This window comes from Taudactylus pleione, unplaced genomic scaffold (genome assembly GCF_031769625.1).
Source record: "Taudactylus pleione unplaced genomic scaffold, aTauple2 ptg000502l, whole genome shotgun sequence".
Taxonomy (NCBI): domain Eukaryota; kingdom Metazoa; phylum Chordata; class Amphibia; order Anura; family Myobatrachidae; genus Taudactylus; species Taudactylus pleione.
In genome coordinates, this window is record NW_028284904.1 from 3,325,724 (window position 1) to 3,343,722 (window position 17,999).

The following is a 17,999-nucleotide window of genomic DNA, read 5'->3' on the forward strand; positions in this document are numbered from 1 at the left end:
GGGGGCGGAGGCAATGTGGGAGCAATGTGGGTTTTTTGTGTAGGGGTCAGTCAGTTTTGTTTTTGTGTGGGGAGCAATGTGGGTTATAATTATTCTGTGTGGCCAGCCAATGCGATTACTTTTCCTGTGGGGCAATGTTTTTTTTTCTGAGGGGGCCAGCCAATGTTATATTTTTCTGTGGGGGGGAAATTATGTGTTTTATTCCTGTGGGGGCCAATGTATGTGTGTTTTATCCCTGCGGAGGCCAATGTATGTGTGTTTTATTTCTCTGGGGCCAATGTAGTGTGTTTTACTCCCGCGGAGGCCAATGTAGTGTGTTTTTTTTATGTGGGAGCCAATGTGCATGTTTTTTCATCGGCAACGAACGCCGCATCGCCGGATGGTGTGCCTTGGCAATTTAAAAATCTTGCACTGTGTGCCTCCAATTGAAAATCACTGCTTTATGGAGCGTACACACGGTCAGATTTGTCAGACTTGTCAGATTTGTCAGATGAACGACTGAACGATTAAATGATCTGAACGATTTGAACGATTTGACCAAAGTTTTGAACGATTTGAACGATTGAACGATTTTTGACTGCATTAAAATGAATGGAATCGTCCAAGTCTGACTGCAAACCCATCAGATGTCAGATATCGTTATCTGACAAACGGGAACGCGCATCGTTGATCGTCCATCGTTCAGGCATGTCAGATATGAACGATTTTCCTTCAGATATGAACGACTGAACGATTTTTAAATCGTTATCGTCCATATCTGAAGAAAAAATCTGATCGTGTGTATGCACCATTAGACTGTAATCAGCCAACTCTGCTTAAAGGGACAGCTCAGCCTTTACTGAAAACTTGACTAGGCAGATTTAGCCTTCCCTTGAATATGACAATAAGCAGCTCAGATCTGTGCATTAAATACCATTTTGTTCATGCAGATCAGACGTTGTAATCCAACGTACCAAACGAACAAAAACTCCCAGCACAACTGAATTTCATTTAGAATACACTAAAAACTGCTTTTCTACTAACTTACCCAGAGTTTCCTACAGCCAATTTATCGGGACTGGGACATTCCTCATCTTTAGCTGCAAAGAAAAAAATTTGGTGAAATACTGCATGTAAGGGATTGTACTACACAGAACACATCTCACCACCGCAAATCAGAAACCTGTGACTACCACTGGTAGGCTCAAACTGTATCAGATTACTTATTTTTATATTACGACAAGGTCTTCAATGGTCACGAATCAGTTCTTATATTTAACGAAAATCACACAGTTTGCCTAAGGCTGCCCAAGGCATTGCGTTAAGGCATGAAACATAATTAAGACTGAGGTACAAGTGTAGGGGTCTGAAGATTTCCGAGAGGCACTAAAGGGAGTTTCCCTGCAGATGAAAGTAATTGAGTTGGCACCGGTAGGTTGTTTTACACCCTGCAGTCAGTGTAATATTTGAAGCGTGTGACTAGTGAACCACATACATGGTGCGAAAATGTGGTCAAAAGAGGACCAGTGTCAGCCAAATTGTGCAATCATTATACCACCACATGAACAGGCTACTGGGAAAGCCAGAAGTGATCATGAAAGTTATTGTTGAACTATTCGTGTGTGGCCTAAACCAATGACCCCAGCACTCTGGTTGAGAGGAAAAACATGGGCAACCATACGCAGTAAAGCCCTCTAGTCTTATCAATAGCAACACATTCACACCAATCATTGTGGTAAGCTATTTCGCCAAACATGTAAAGGGACAATGGACTTGATTCAATTCAGCGCCATGCTGAACAGCCCTGGGAGAGAGCTCCCAGGGCTATTCAATTCACCGCATTGTTTGGTCCGACTAAAGGATTCTTCACTCACCCCCCCAAGGGTGCGTGGAGAAATCCGACTAAAGTGCCGGCCATGCGGCTCTTGTCCGGCTTAGCGAGGTTGTTGGAGCAGCGCAGCCAGCACTTTAGTTGGAGAATGCCGGTTCTCCTGACTAAACACCCACGTTAAGTGGACAGAACCGGCATTCTTCGACTTACTTGGCAACTGTCGGACCAAACAGCGCGTGAATTGAAGGAAGGAAGTCCTCTCTTGTAGCATGAACGTGGGAGAACTTAACACATGTTGTACTCTATGGCTATGTTCACCCTTGGCAAAATGGGAGCACGAGGTGGAACCAATTACAACAGCTGTCACTAGAACATCAAATGATCTATGGCAGAGTTTCCCAAACTCCACCATTACAGTCCAGGTTGTATGGAGTCCAGACAGTTAAATCAAATTGACTGAGGTACTAAGTTTTCTGTGCTCAAGCATGCATATCCTCAAAACCTGGACTGTAGTGGCAGAGTCTGGGAAACATTGATATATGGTAAAAGTGACCTCCGTACTCACCAAGACACCTGAAATGCAACTCACTATAGAGCTCAATAATGCTCTCTGAAGGCTTTTATCATGCTGGTCTGTAATCCAGTATCTTGGAGAACAGCTCGGTGTCTGAGTATGTATATCAATATTGTGCAAGTGCAACCAAGTACATCCCCCGTGTCATGGTACTTCCTGAAAGCAGAATAGGAGAACAGTTGTGCATTATCTGCTTACCCACATATTGTTCAAACTGTTCCAGCAGGCTGCTTAGGTCTGATGCCACAATACCTTAATAAAAGGAGAAAAGAGATGAGCCAATGTAGCGGCAACATAAACACACATGCTACACTCTCCCATAACACTATCCACCCTCAAGTTACCTGACACACAAGTGAAACTCTCCTCCGGTCCCTCGTGATTGGATAATGGTAAAGTGGGTTGGACCTTTTTCCCTGATGCACAAACCTCTTCTGCAGGTGGATGAAGGCCGGACTCTTGGGCTATTTGGTTGAGGAGGATACAGGCCGTTACAGGGTTACCTTCCACTGCCACTCTTGAAGTGTCACATTGGGTGGCTTTAATGTTGACATCAAGTTTTGGTTTAACAACAGGAACAATGGAAGGTTTAGCAGCTACAAGTGTTTTTACTTCTTGTGTGCAGACACCAGCAAGTACGGTCTGCTCAGGCTCAGCAGGTTTTAATGTAGTCACAGGTGGAGATTTCTTACCTTCCGCAGGGGTACTTGGCACAGAAGCAGAGGACACAAGTGGTGGCTTTATCCGATAGCCAAGCTTTTGAGCCTTTTTTAAGATTTCCATTATCTTGAAGACTGTTTGGTTTGTAGATTGTTGGTCAGAAGCAGTAACATTTGCCTTCATGGAAACTAGTGGAAGTTTAGATTGGACTTTCTCTACAGCTTTGCTAGGTGATGACTGTAATTGAGACTTAAGGTTGGGGCAAACATTTGATGATGCCTTATCTAATAGCTGAAATGTAGGTTTGGCATGCTCAACACTTACTAGTGGTTCTACGATTCTGTATTCTCCTGTACCAATCCCATTATGCCCTGGCTTCTGCACTGGTATTTGGTTTATTTGACCTTTAGCAAGAACAGCATCCTGGTTACAGAGTTCTGTAGGTGGAACTGGAGTGACTTTGGGCATCTCCTCAGCAGGCAGTACATTTACACTTGGTGCATTAAAGAGAAGAGAGTTTTCAGCAGAGCTTTGCATGCATCTGTTATCAGGCATCATTGGGGGAACATGAGGGTTTGGCCAGTAAGGTGGTGGCAGCCCAGAAACCCAACCAGTGGGATTCACTGGCCCCACTGGAATAGGTGGTGGGGGAAATGAAGGCCATCCCAGCACTGGTGGAGGTGGATGCATGGGTATTATAGGTGGCATGAAGTTTGGAAAACGCGGAACTACTGGCAAAGGCGGCATGCCAGGATAATATGCAGGATATGAAGGGACAGTAGGCCAATTGGGTGGATAGAAAGGTGGTGGTATATTTGGTTGGGAAGCTACCACAAGTGGAGGAGCAATGTCGGCAATAATTCTACAGGGTGCTTCAGTTGGTTTCAGTTGCGGAGCCTCCTGACTGGACACAGCCATTAATGCTAACTTTGATGGGACAGAAGCTAAACTTACAGCAACATTTAGCTCAGAGGAAGAGTCCTCAGCTTTATTTGGGACAGATGTTTTTTCCTCCGCTGGGGTTTTATTTACGTTTGTTGGTACAATCAAACAAGGAAGTTCTGCCAACTCTGTTGGGGGCTCAGGAATAGATGGCCATTTACTGCAAGACACAGTTTCATTCTCTTGCTCAGGGTTTGGTTTGCGGTGTTGAAGACGCTTCCTATACTCACTTAGGCTGAGTGACTTGGGCTTGACCTCCTTGGTACATAGTGTGGAATCACAATTTTTCAGATCTTCGCTTGTCGAGAGACTCAAATTCTCTATATTTGAGCTCACCTTTAAATGGATATCAGGATCTGCAGAAACCAACATGTCTTGGCCACTTGCCTCATCGGACTTTGTATCACCACTTACAGACGACACTGGAGTCACATCAGGGCCTGAGCTCTGATCTCCATTAAGTTTTATGTTACTTTGCCCTACTGCACAATCCTCTTCAGCAACTGCTTTTATACAATTTGGCTGCTCTTTTTCCATACAAGTAAATACGTCTTTAGAAGCCTCAGCTGCCATTTTTCGCACAGGTTTGGTACTGTCCAAGCTTGCTCGTGTTCTCACTTTGGTGCGACCCATCTTAGATGAACGAATTTCCATCTGGGAATCCTTTTTCATCTGTTCCAATGTTTTCATTAAACAGTCAGACTCCTGCAACGCAGGGTTACCCAAGCAGCTTGGGGCAGGTTGAGTGGCACTTTGCGGTGTTACCATATCTGGCACATCCTGTGATTTATCTTCACCATCACCTTTATTTTTACTTTTAACTTTTGACTTAGTTGTATTGATTATTTTATCTTTGCTGAATTTCTTTCCCTTCAATCGCAGCCTTTCCTTGCTGGTAACTGGTACACGGATCACTGGTTCATCATTCTTCTGAGAATCTGGAATCATTCCCTCCAGGTCTCGATTACAACCATCAGTATTGCTTATATTATCCAAAAGTATATCAACAGTTTCATTAGTAGCCAAAGGTTTAGTGGATATTTCGTCTAGTACAGGCACAACTGCGATCACCTTGTTCAAACACTCATTTCCGTTCATAGAATCCATTGAATTCTCTATACTAGACAAACGTTTTCCATGACTGACGTATTCAGGAACACACTGCTCGGACGAGGATTCGGGTGACAACTGTGTTTTCATAGGCAATTCCCCGGGAGAGTCGGGTGTAGGAAGATCATCTTCTGAAGACATTGGGCTGAGCACATCCCCTGGGTGTTCCACAATTACAGGTACTTTTATACTTTGCCCTTGATCAGACACTATCTCAAGAAACACAGCATCGTTCAGAAGGCTTTCATTGTCTTCTGGCTCTAGGCACACGGTTATAGCAGGTAGGCAGTAAGGGTGCATGTATTTAACCAAGTCATGTAGGGTAACATTTTCTGTATTAATGATACAAGGAGTGCGCTGCTGCAAGAAACGCTCGCGTTCCAGTTCTCTCATCTCAGCTCCGGTCTCCATGGAAAAGTCTTCGTCAAAAGCTAGTACACTGGGGGTTTTCTCTGGGCTTGGAACCTCTTCATCTTCTCCATCACTTCGCTGTCGGGTTGGCTCTGTTCTTCGTTCTCTGCGAGGTAAACATCCTCTTATGCTTCTGTTTTTCGTGCGCCTTTTTGATGTAGAACTGACAGTGTCCGGAAAAAGGTCCCAGTTTGGGCCAGAGCAGCGGTCGTCCATCTTTAAAAGGAAAGCCACAAGTTATATGCATCAGCAATTAGAATATATTATACTTTAATGTACAAGGATCAAAACCTCTATCTCAAGAGTCTAGGATTACAGGATAACCAGTTTTGAGTACATGCAACTTCCCTTGTGCTCAATAACCTATGCGCAAGTGGATAGACTTTAAAACATGTACAGTTTGGGGAATTGAAGGACCCCTCTTACATGCGACTCACTTTACCACTATTAGTTCGATGCTTGTTATTCCGGAATACCAGAAATGTCTCACTCATGGGGTGCAGATTAGGAACACTATACTAGGAATTACAAGAAAGGGGGTAGGGGACATAAAACATATGGATAAACCCTTGTCCATGGTACCTGGCATATCTAGATCTTCATTTAAACGAGGCCAGACAACCTGTTCTCACACCATGGTTCTCTCCCGACTGGCAGAACACTGGCTCTTGCTAGGCTTTACCTTCTGGTACCCTTAGATGTGATGCTCCTTATGCGTTCAGAAAATATCAGGCTGATCTTCATAGCGCACCTAACCCTTACACCCCCAACCACCCGACTGCTGCCCCTCTCTGAGGATGACCGACTTGGACTATCTGCTGATAGGTGTGCACTTCTTCCAAAGCACCTCCAGATTATGGGCCCAATTCGGAGATGTACGTTAATGCTGCCGCAGCTGAGATTTTGGACACAACGGCTGTGCGAAAATATGCAAATGTCGCAGCCGAGGGGAATTGTATTGAGACGCCTATTGGCGGCTTCGGAAATCCAAGAATCTGCGTACAAACACGCAGATCAGTTGATTAACGTACTTCTGAGTAACCCTGTGGTCACGGTACAATGGCCGCCGGAATGGAGCTGCCGGAGTCCTTTTCACTACGTACGAGATTGCAGTCACAGCCAGAAACATGCCCCGAAAATGGTCACAACACGCCTGCTTTTGAGTTGCCACCCTCCCCCCCTCAAACGGACACTGGGTGACAATTACTTTGCGCATAAATCCTTATTACGAGCGTTCTCAATGACACTTGAAGCATTCACAGAGCACAGATAATCGCTCAACTACGCAAACATCTCTGAATTCATTCGCATCCACTAGAATCAAGACACTATCCCTACGTCGAATGGGGGGCAAGATAAATCCGTAAGGTGTGCAACAGTTAAAAGACGTAGCGCAGCAAACGCTGTAGACGTGGACAATCGCGGGAAAGCCGCAACAACTATATCTTGGTTCAAGCGAAATAACCTTCACTTGGATAGAAAGTTTTGTACGCAAGACCACTGAAACAAAATGAAAAAGAAATAAAAATCATGAACTGACAGGACATAGCCACCGATTCCGAAACACTCCTGTCATAAGCGAAGGCCAGAAGTTAAGGCACTTTCACGGATTTAAAAGTCTCGAAAGGGGGCATTCTAAGGAGCCACCAACAGTAAATGAAGATCACACAGAGGAACATAAGGAGGCTGGATCAGAAACACCAATTGCAGGAAGATCTGCACATCTGGAACCATCGCCAATCACTTCTGGAAGAAGATAGACAGCGCCAACACCTGAGCCTTCAATGAAGAAAGGCGAATGCCTTTACGCAAACCCTCCTGAAGAAAGGACAAAAAATTAGCAGCTGGGATATCCTGCCGCTCGCAACAAAGGATGTAGGTTATCCAGACACTATGGTAAATTCTGGAAGCGACTGGTTTACGAGCGTGAAGCATAGTATGCACCACCTGCGAGCCCTCAGGACCTGGGTCTCAAATACCACGTCAAAAGCCAGCCGTGTGTTCTACTGAATACAGATGAAGATACCGAGTCTCCCATATCCAAAACGCTTGGGATATCGGAATATTCCGTATTTTAGAATACTTGCATACCATCATGAGATATCTTGGGAATGGGACCCAGATCTAAACACAGAATACATTTATGTTTTATATACACCTTATACTCACAGCCTGCAGGTCATTTTATACAATATTTTCAATAATTTTGTGCCTTAAAAAAAAAAAGTTTGTGTACTTTGGACCATCAAAAAGCAAAAGGTTTCACTAGCTCAGTCATGCTAAAAAATATATTCTGTATTTCGGAATATTTGGATATGGGAGACAACCTGTATTTCAATAGAACACACGGTTGTCATATTATCAAGTGCCAACATAACCATCTGCTGCAACCTGACATTTGGGACAATCATATGCAATACGTTTGATATCTGCGTATATACTTTGAACATGGATTATTACTTGGCACTATCATCTTATATATGAACACTAATATAGGTTTAACTTAGGACCTACCCTGAATGCCATAGAGCGCCCAAGTACTGTACTTTTTTTTATATTTTAGGAGAAAAGGGCACCCAAAATTGTAAGCGGCTGCTAAGGAGATTCAGATTCTTATACCTATTGAGCGCCGTATAATCAATTTTATATCATGGTTGGGAATTGCAAAAAGGTCAGCCAGAAAGTACAATTTGCCTAAGTCAATGTTCTTTCTACCATACTACCAGATTACATTAAAACAGATTCTGTGTGTGGCACCTCAAGAGTGCTTCCAAATGGGCAAGTTTGAAATATGCTTGATGTTCAAGAGTGGAATTCAACTTGGACTTAAATAATGTAATTTCAAGGTTTGTTGCCACTTAACACTTCTTTCTGAACAGCAATAACCGGTATAAAAGAACGACAGACTTACTGAGCTAGTATCTCGACCCTTGGATGACACCAGCAGTTCTGTATCGGGAAGCGTGTCGAAGGGGGACATATTCTCATCGTCTGTATTGTCCAGTATCTCTGTTAGAGCAGTAAGAAGAGTCAGTTCATCCTCCTCATTAAGAAGATCTTTGTTCTGGGGAATAAAAAAACAAGAGATATGGTAAGAACTTACCTTTGTTATCTCTGTTTCTACGAAGTCCATAGGGTCCACAGGGTTGATCTTGGGGGTATAGGTTGGGAACCAAATCCGGGCACCACGCAGTTAAAGCTTTTAGCTCCCAGGATGCACTTGGGTCCACTCTCCCTATAACCCCGCCCCCCAGCCAGAGGCACCTCAGATTGTAAGTAGCCAAAGGCCGGAGGAGGAGAGAAAAAGAGAGAGAAAACTGGAACACTCTAGAACCATACTCACAGAAAAGGAGACGGGAAGCCGGTGACCAGTAACACAGCCCATATGAAGCCAGGTGCGTCAGGGCGGGCGCCCTGTGGACCCTATGGACTTCGTAGAAACAGAGATAACAAAGGTAAGTTCTTACCATATCTCTTGTTTTCTACTTCAGGGTCCATAGGGGGTCCACAGGGTTGACCTTGGGGATGTCCCAAAGCAGTTCAACCAAGGGTGGGGACGCTCCTGTGCTGAGAGGAGAATCCGTCGCCAAAAAGGAAGCATCCTGAGAGGCAAAGGAAACCAATGCCTAGAACCTTAAAAAAGGTATGGACAGAAGACCACGTGGACACCTAGTAAGGCAAAACAGCCGAGGCGCCACGACGAGCCGCCCACGAGGGTTACACGGCCCGAGAAAAAAACAAGCCTCAACGACAGAAATGCCCACCCATGGGTAGGCCCCTGAGGAAGACATACGAGGCCATCCAGTCAACATTTCATTATAGGCCGGCCATCGTTTCCTGTTAAAACCAGAAACCGCAGACCACCAATAAGGAGTCCGCTTACCATAAGGAACTTGAACGGATCACATAAAGCCAAAGAGGCCGGACCACAGTCCATGAGGCCACAACAGCCGAGAGGACTGGGAACTGAATGGCCATACCATAAGTTCCAGAATAATATGGAACCTAAAAACCACTTTAAGAAGAAACACAGGGCGAGAGCAACTCACACCCTGACATGATGCCCTCCAGAAGAGGGAGCCACATGAGAACGCTCCCCATTCAGACACTCTCCTGGTTGATTTAAACACCCTGAGAGAGAGAGAGAGAGAGAGCTTAAACAATAGACCATGTAATGGCTATCACAACCAGCGGTTCCATTGACTGTCCCCGGAGGGAACAAAGAACCACTACTAACTCCCCAGGAGTCCCTAGGGAGGACAAGTGGAGACATAATCCAGAAAACACTCCAAAGGATGAACTGGATACCAGAGCGGAGCAATTCCATATCTTAACCATACCGACAGTGTAGAGATCCGCACTGTCAGGAAGGCCAGGCCAAGGGTGAAACCCAAGCCAGCTGGAAGGAATGCCAGAATATCTGGAAATCCTGGACACCGGAGGATCGTATCGACAGGTACGATACCATAAGAATTATGTATGCCACAGTCCGTGGCAGATCCCAGCAAAGTCTGGCCTATCTGCTCTAAACATCTCAATGAAGACAGAGCCAGGGAAGCCCGAGGACCACAGTAGGGGCGCAGTTAAAGACAAGCGATCCAGATCCAGGGAAAAACAAGGACCCTGAGACAACAGGTCCAGATAGTGAAGCAGTAGGAACGGAGCATCGAGGAGGAGACTCCGAAAATCTTAGTACCAGTGATGTCTGGGACGACCTGGAGCCCCCAGAAGGAAAGCCCCTCCGTCTCGAATTAAACTTCCGAAGACCTCGAGGAAGAAGGGAGACCGGAGGACACAGGTACACAAAGTGGAAGGACCACTTCACTGACAAAGAGTCACTGAAGGTAGCTTCAGTACTCCTAGAGCTGGACTGTAACACCGGTAATGTGTGATCGAGTCAGAAGGCCATGGGGATCAATCCCCTCAGGGAGGCCCCCTCTGCTCACCAGGAGTTGAAACCTCTCTTGGAGAAGAGACTAGTCCCCGGGATGCACGCCGTGACGGCTGAGGAAGCCCGCTTCCCAATGGAGAGCTCCGGGAATAAACACCGCAGAGTTGGCCAGGAGAAGACCCTTGGACTATGTCAGAATGGGTGACATTCCTAACATTGCCACCCAACTACCAGTGTTGCCTAGATGGAAGCCACTGTTGTGACACTGTCGGACTGAACCTATTCAGGTTTACCGTGACAAATGGGTTAGGCCAGAGTGAAAGTCCAAGACAGCTTAAAGTATCAACAAGGTAAGTGGCAGGGCAGAAGCGACAGACGTCCAACTGCCCCGAAATGAATGCGGACCAGACACTGTCTTTAGCAAAGAACACCTTGGACGAGATGGCCATAGCCACCCGGACAGAGACCAACTCGCCTCCGTAGAAAGTATCATCGTTCGAACAGCGATCCGATGGAAAAAACTCGATCCATCTGGAGGGGAGTCAATTATGGCAAGGCCTGGAATGGAACTGAGCACATTCCACCCTACCAAAAGGTAGACACTCTGGTAGACCGCGCATCACAAAGAGTAATGACATATGTCGACTGCGTAGATATCCGCACCCTCGAAGTTGAAGAGTGGAGATCTTGTCTTACGCCAGAAAAATTCTCAGATTCTGAGAATCCAGCAGTGCTCCCAGATGAAGAAAACCCTGTGAGGGATGCAGGGAGGACTTTTCTGTGACGAGAAGAAGCCCCGGTTATCCTGACCTGGCGGTAAAGTACCTTGGTGATCCTGCTAAAAGTAGGAGACCGTCCAGAGAAAGGAGCATTCGGATACACTGAACAGGTGAACTGTCAGAAAATCCATAAAGCTGGTAAACCCCGGTGGAGTTGAGGACAGCCCCAAAAGGCAGAGCCCGAAACTTACAAGTGTTGCTGTGGCACAGCAAACCTGAACCCATGCTGATGAGAGGGCTCTGTATGTACCCGTAGGTACGTATCCTGAATACTCGGATATACCATAAAATCCCCAGGTTCCAAACATCGGATGATGGAGCATGGACGATTCCACCTGAGTCAAGGCACCGTTGGAATCTGATTCAGGGATTTGAGACAGAGTATAGGCAAAGGAGGACCAGTCGGTCACCGCCCCAAAAAGAAAGTAGAACAACCAGTCCCTCACTGAGATAGTGAGGTTGGCCGAAATAGCTCTGCTTACCACAAAGACTGTATAGCTTTCTGGGATTGTAAGGCCCTGATCAGTTCTGAAGAAGGGCCCGTGTAACAATGCCTGTGAGGAGGCTGCATGAGCAATGAGAGGCCGTTGAGAATCAGTACCTCACTCTGGAAATTCCCCAGATGTAGACCTGTCCCGTCAGGCTGAGGGTATATCCTCAGGTGTAGAAACAGGGTCGTCCGGAAGTCCAGGACTGCTCGGTACTGGATATGGTGGCCCCCGTGGAGGCCGACAGCCTAGGAAAAAACAGGCCTTTAGGCTGACCCTGAGGACAAAAAGACTTAACAGAGTTAGTCCGAATGTAGTGGGAGTAGCTAAAGACGGTATCTCCCCATTAGTGATACTGCCAATGATGCAACGATCTTGTCAAGGTCAGGACCAAACAAGAACTTCCCCCTGGAAGGAGTGTGCACCTCTGCTTTCCCATAACGCAGCCATAGGGTACTGCGGCGGATACAGACGCCGCCGAAACCCTGAAAGTTAGAAGACCGGCATCCCATGAGGTAATCCCACATATGACCACTGCATATTTTGTGAGCGGCAAAAAGATATTTGAACCTCAGACGTGTTGGAGGGGAAAAACGTCACAAAAGCATCACCATGCGATGGCCATGGTAGGACGGGCAACAGGCCCTGAAAACGAGTACATTGATTTCAGGCAAAGTTACCACCTACGGATCCGTAAAATTCGTCCAGGCCGGGATGGGAGGCGTATTAATGCCTGTAACCCGATGATTAACATACAAATCCATCCCAGAAGGGGATTTCCATTACTTGTGAGGACCCTCAGGGAATGGGAAACAGGAGGCCTTTGTGACTCCTCCTATCTGGGGACAGCCAGACTCCCGCTATGAGATCCACCCGCTGGGCAGAAAACGGGAGATGTATGATACTGGTGCAGGATCGACATTCTCTATATCCAGAATGAGCCTGGCTACCAGCCCCAAAGCAGGGATAATAATACTTGAGATCGGCTCCCCCCCATGTGAGAGGGAAAGAGCCGAATATACCATCCAGTTCACGGCAGAGCCACTGGTCAGTAACCACAGGGCGTATATCACGCCAATTAGTATTTCGTATAAAACGACATCCACCAGGGTGGCCGTTGTGGTAATCCCTGCAAGGGGAATGACAGACCGATGTGGTATCGGAGGTAATTCATATACTGTGAAAAACCCCGGCAGGGAGCGATAGTCTGTGACACAGGGGTAAATTGCAAGAAATTGCGAGATACCCCGAGTTCAAAAGGGCAGTATGGTGAAGTAACTCCAAGCGAGTGACAATGGGGCCCGCCCAGCGATCCTCAAAGGAGAGGATCCTGAGAAACAACGCCCTTTAAGGGGGTCGTGCCCTTTCTGAGTTAAAATCCTCCGCACTAATTCCTGCAGGCTATGACTTGCAGGATAGCAATAATGGGTGCAGTATCGTGTGCAATCTCCTGGTCAGATATATCTGACTATCTTGACGGAAATATTAAGCAGCGCCATACCGGTCCTGACTGACGCTCAGATTAGCTGCAGGAACCCATTATCAGCGTACGCAACTCACAGTTCCATCTAAAATATGGCAACGTGCAGCACGCAACAGTATGTGACAAACCTCACAGATATTAACAAATATATATATGTGAGGTCTCAGAACCACCCCAGGTACACCTGTATTAGGGCAGATAAAGAAAAGGGATAGATATACACTGACAGGTGAGAGAAAAAGCAGACAGTCAGCACTAGCATAAGTCACATACAATGCAGAAAAATATATATACATACATAAGCATGACATATAATATACTGCACAATGTCGCTACATTCAACTGCCCAGATTCAGTGTCTGGGAAGGCTATAGCGCTGTGTACACTGACCTGATGGTGAGGTACGCAGGGGGACTGGGCTCACTGACATCCTAAGAGTTCTGCAGCACCACAGAGAGAAAATGGCCGCTGGAGACCTCAGAAGAAGCGTGGCCCGCGGAGGAAGCAGCTCAGCGACGCCAGACTGTTATTGAAAGGCGCGCTGAGCTGAGGGGAGGAGCCGCTAGACAGGGAAGACTTCCTCCCCTGGCTAGCAATTAACCCCCCGGGATGCCGGCTCCCGCTGCCGCTATAATCCCTGGTGGGCTGTGGACACGCGGGGTATGCCTCCATGGAGGGGGAGCCCGCCGCCACCGCTAGCGCCTCCGGTCTGTCCCCAGAGACCGGAGGCATAAGGCTGCATGTACACGCGGGTCACCGCAAGCGGTGACCACGCGACTTACCTGTCCCCGTCGATCCGGCAGCAGCCCAGGGATTCCTCCAGAGCCCGGCTAGTACAGACTCTGGGGTCCCGCTGCGATCCCCAGATCTGTACTGGCGTCGCAGCGCCGGCGGGGTGTAGGAGCGGCAGCTCAGACGTCCATTGGACAGTCTGATGCTGCCGCTCTGAAGAGTAGTAAAAAAATAATAAAATAAAACTCTTTTAAGCTTAGGGGCTGCTAAGCAGCCCCCCTGCAGTAACGGTGACCCGACTCCGGCCGGGCACCAACTTAAACTGAGGTGCCTCTGGCTGGGGGGCGGGGTTATAGGGAGAGTGGACCCAAGTGCATCCTGGGAGCTAAAAGCTTTAACTGCGTGGTGCCCGGATTTGGTTCCCAACCTATACCCCCAAGGTCAACCCTGTGGACCCCCTATGGACCCTGAAGTAGAAAATAAAAAATGTTAAACCCATGTGGGCTGATGGGGAACCCTTCAAAAGAACATTAGAACTTTCCTTTATTCAAACAGATGTCATGAACAAGACTCAAGCCATCAGGGATATAGATAAAGCTGACTGGCTAAGCGTTTTGGGTATAAAATGGATCATTCAATCAGACGACCCCATGGATCTTGGAGAGTGTGGTTATACCTCTGAATGGGAACCAGTATCATCAAGGATGGAAATGATAGAATTGTCAATGTATCCTTGGAAGGTCCCCAGTACCCCTCCGTTATCCATGGATGACAGAGTGAGTTCCGAGAGGTCATCACAAGTCACATCTTCCTCCAGGCCATGGCACTGCAATATAATTGAGGATATCGGACATCACTGTAATGTGGTAACAAATTTCATCTAGTGCGAAGACAGCAAAGTTTCACATATGCCATGAATACAGATGTGAGCTCAGAGCCATTAATGAATAAAATATCTGAGACACGCAGAGAGCAACAACAATCTCCCTGAACTGCAAGCAGTATTTGCTCTGGAACCCCCCTCCCCAAAAAATTAGGAGTGCCCATACCAAAAGAGCACTCAAAATGCTGAAAATGAGTTTCAAGAATGGCAAATACATCCCAGTCTGTGCATGGCTATAAAGCAAAACTACATTGTGGCTTGCATGACATAAAAGGAACATGGGGACTTAGTGCACAAATAATCATATTACACTGCTCTAAGAAATGTTTGCTACATATCGTCACATGAAAAGCACGGTGTATATATAGTGTTTTTCCTGCATACCCTTGTGAGTGACTAGGTAAAATTGGATCTGTAAGGTGCCGATCGTCTCAACGCCCCTTTGTGTACATCACAGGGAAATTAACATACATTATGTAGAGAAAATATCTGTTTATCAACGGTCTGTGGAGTTGAATGAAGCAGCACTGTATTACAGTAGTTACAAATATGTCCTCATTCACCTAGCAGTTTTTGCATCATATGTCGTGAGACGCCCGGCGCGACTTGAAGTCTCCTGCCAGAGTTTTTTACCTATGTTATAGACTTAGGGCCATATTCAGTTAGCGGCAAAAACAGATATTTTCCGCAAATAGCAGTTTGTCGCTAAAAAAAAAGGCAAATTTTTTTGCCAATAAACTAGCGAGAATGGAGAAAAGAAAAACTGGAGAAAAGTTCTCCATCCCAGACCAGGAGGAAAAAATAAATTAAAAAAAGCAAAATTCCTATTTTTGGCTAAAAATGTTGAGTTTTCTTTCAGAACCCTATGGACACCATAAAAAAAAAATAAAAAAAATTAACCCACATTATTTTCATCAATTTCTCACTTTAGCGAAACAGCCACGCACATTTTGGGCGAAAAAATAATAAAAATAATAGGAAAAGGTTTTAATGTATTGGGTCTAATTTTTCAGGGGCGGTATGGATGAGTCAAGTGTTTTAAACATCGCACGTAGTCGCAGAAGGTGGTTATTTAATGGTTTTTAAAATTGCATTTTATTTTTTTTTACAACACAAAAAGTATACTTGCACCCATTTTAATGTACCCCCAGTTTACGTAAAAGTTATTTCCGTGAAAAAAAAAAAATTGCTTTCTAAAATTTTCAACAGTTTTTATATATCGCACCACACAGTACATGGGCACCTTTATACAGATTACAGTCAGAGGCTGGGATGGAACTATATGATATAACAGGAGTAATACAGATTACAGTCAGAGTAATATAAAGATGGGATGTTGGGGGCAATCAGGCAGCAGCTGGCAGTTACTCAGGGGCCACATGTTACAGGTATTTTTTTTTTATTTTTTTTTGGGGGGGGGGGAATTCCCCTGTATTGGGGACCCCCTGTGACTGGAGCTGCACAGTGGAGGCCCCATACACAATGGCCGGGGGCCCCAGGGCCAGTGACCGGGCGCTCTCACGGGCGGCTCCTGCACACACGCGTGTCCATGCTATCCACGTGTCACCGGCAGCTAGTGCAGACAGCGCGTCTGGGGTCCCCCATAGCCCGCCCCGGGCCTCGCTCGCCTCGGTAACTGCTACGGTACCTGGTGGCGGCCACCGGCGGCGAAGAACTCCATTCCCCCGATGGTTAGCGTCTCCTCTCCCGTTCCCCACCGCGCTGCCATCTTGGCCCCCCCGGCTCTGATACTTTTTTGCCGGCACACGTGGTGCTCGCCGCATGGGAGGGGGCGGGGTTATCAGTGCCAGGAATAGAGCGCGGCCGGGCAAGGCGGCCATCTTGGTGGTGGCACAACGTCCCAAGTGTTGAGGAGCTTCTTCAGGTACAGTAGCTCATGTTTTTGTCTCAGTCACTCTCAGCAGGTAGTTTATTTCTACATATTCTACCAACAAACATAATGAATCAATGATGCCGTAGCTGCCAGCCCTTGACTATAAGGGCCCAAGGTATTTTTCAAGATTTGTGCCAAGAAATGTCAATATTGATCAAGTGGGTTGTAACATTCGTCTTTTATCTGCAGGGTAGGTGTTATTGTTACCACGTAGTTCCTATTCACTTGTCTTTGTAAGCTGATATTTGTTCAGTAGGTATATTAAAAATCCAAATCCCCCCCCCCACAAAAAAAAAAAATAATTAAATAATAATATGCTAGGTATATTAGGTTTACACTTAGGTTTAGAAAGTATTGCATGTACTCCAACTGTTTGATCACTGTCCCGCCATCCCACCCATGGGCTTCACTGTCTCGGGAGGCACTCTCGCACCATTGCTCCAGAACCTCCAACATGACCCGTTCCATTAGGTACAAAATGCTCTGCTCCTGGACTTCCCTCTTAATGTATGATTGCAGTCACCTGTGCTGAAACACCTGTCTCATCAATTACCCAGTTCAGCACAGGTGCACACACCGACACTTAGCCCGGGAGCAGTGGCTAATCCCGGGAAAAAGTGGAGATCGCAGGAAGTAATAGAATAGCTCCCTTCACTTAGCCCGGGAGTTAAATTCCCGCAAATTAATTGAATTGCCCCATAGAGTGCTGAACTGCTTTTCCCTTACTGTGACTCTTATCTTGTTTGTCAAGATACAGGACCTCATTCAGAGGCGGTCGTTGGTTGCAAGGGGTCGCACTGAATCAGGGCGGCCGCTTGCATCCTGAACGACCGCCTCCTTGTCGATTGCTAAGCTGTGGGTTAACACCCACAGCTCTAGCGACCGACATGGGTGATGGTCGCGATGGTCAAGACCATCGGGGCTTACGACCAGACCCTAAGGTTGGGTCTGGGCACTCGTAAGCCCCAGGGAGCTTCCTGCTCTGATCGAGCAGGAAGCTCCCCACTGACATCAGCAATGATGTCAGTGGGGCCGCCCCCAAACGGCAAGCGTTCCGGCGGGAACGCCTCCGTTTGGGCAGGCACGCCCCCTGCCCGCCTCCCAAACGGGGCCAGCTGTCACTCACCATCGACAGCTCACCCCGTCTGCTGCGAGACCCCTAGCGATGGATCCCAGTGGGGCAACATCGAGTCGGTTGCGGGCGCTCAGCGCTTGCGACCGACTCTGAATGACCCCCACAGTGAGTTACACATCTTTCTCCCTTGTCCATGTCCTCCCTCTTTTGTCAGTTTATTACTCTGTTTCAAACCTATTACTTATTGCTCCAAAGTCAACATACATT

The 17,999-nt window shown here is 46.7% G+C and overlaps 1 protein-coding gene across 1 annotated transcript in view; it reads right to left on the bottom strand.

Moving 5' to 3' along the window:
* Window positions 1-16,517, bottom strand: part of LOC148501796 (peroxisome proliferator-activated receptor gamma coactivator-related protein 1-like) — a 39,118-nt gene extending 22,601 nt beyond the window's left edge. Inside the window, exons 1-6 of the mRNA XM_088449972.1 lie at window positions 16,412-16,517; window positions 14,557-14,706; window positions 8,419-8,571; window positions 2,729-5,723; window positions 2,583-2,636; window positions 1,028-1,079 (exon numbers count right to left, since the gene is read on the bottom strand). Of these exons, the coding sequence (XP_088306098.1) occupies window positions 1,028-1,079; window positions 2,583-2,636; window positions 2,729-5,723; window positions 8,419-8,571; window positions 14,557-14,706; window positions 16,412-16,492 (3,485 nt within the window). The 5' untranslated portion in view covers window positions 16,493-16,517. The remainder of the gene's footprint in view (window positions 1-1,027; window positions 1,080-2,582; window positions 2,637-2,728; window positions 5,724-8,418; window positions 8,572-14,556; window positions 14,707-16,411) is intronic.
* Window positions 16,518-17,999: the final 1,482 nt, after the last annotated feature.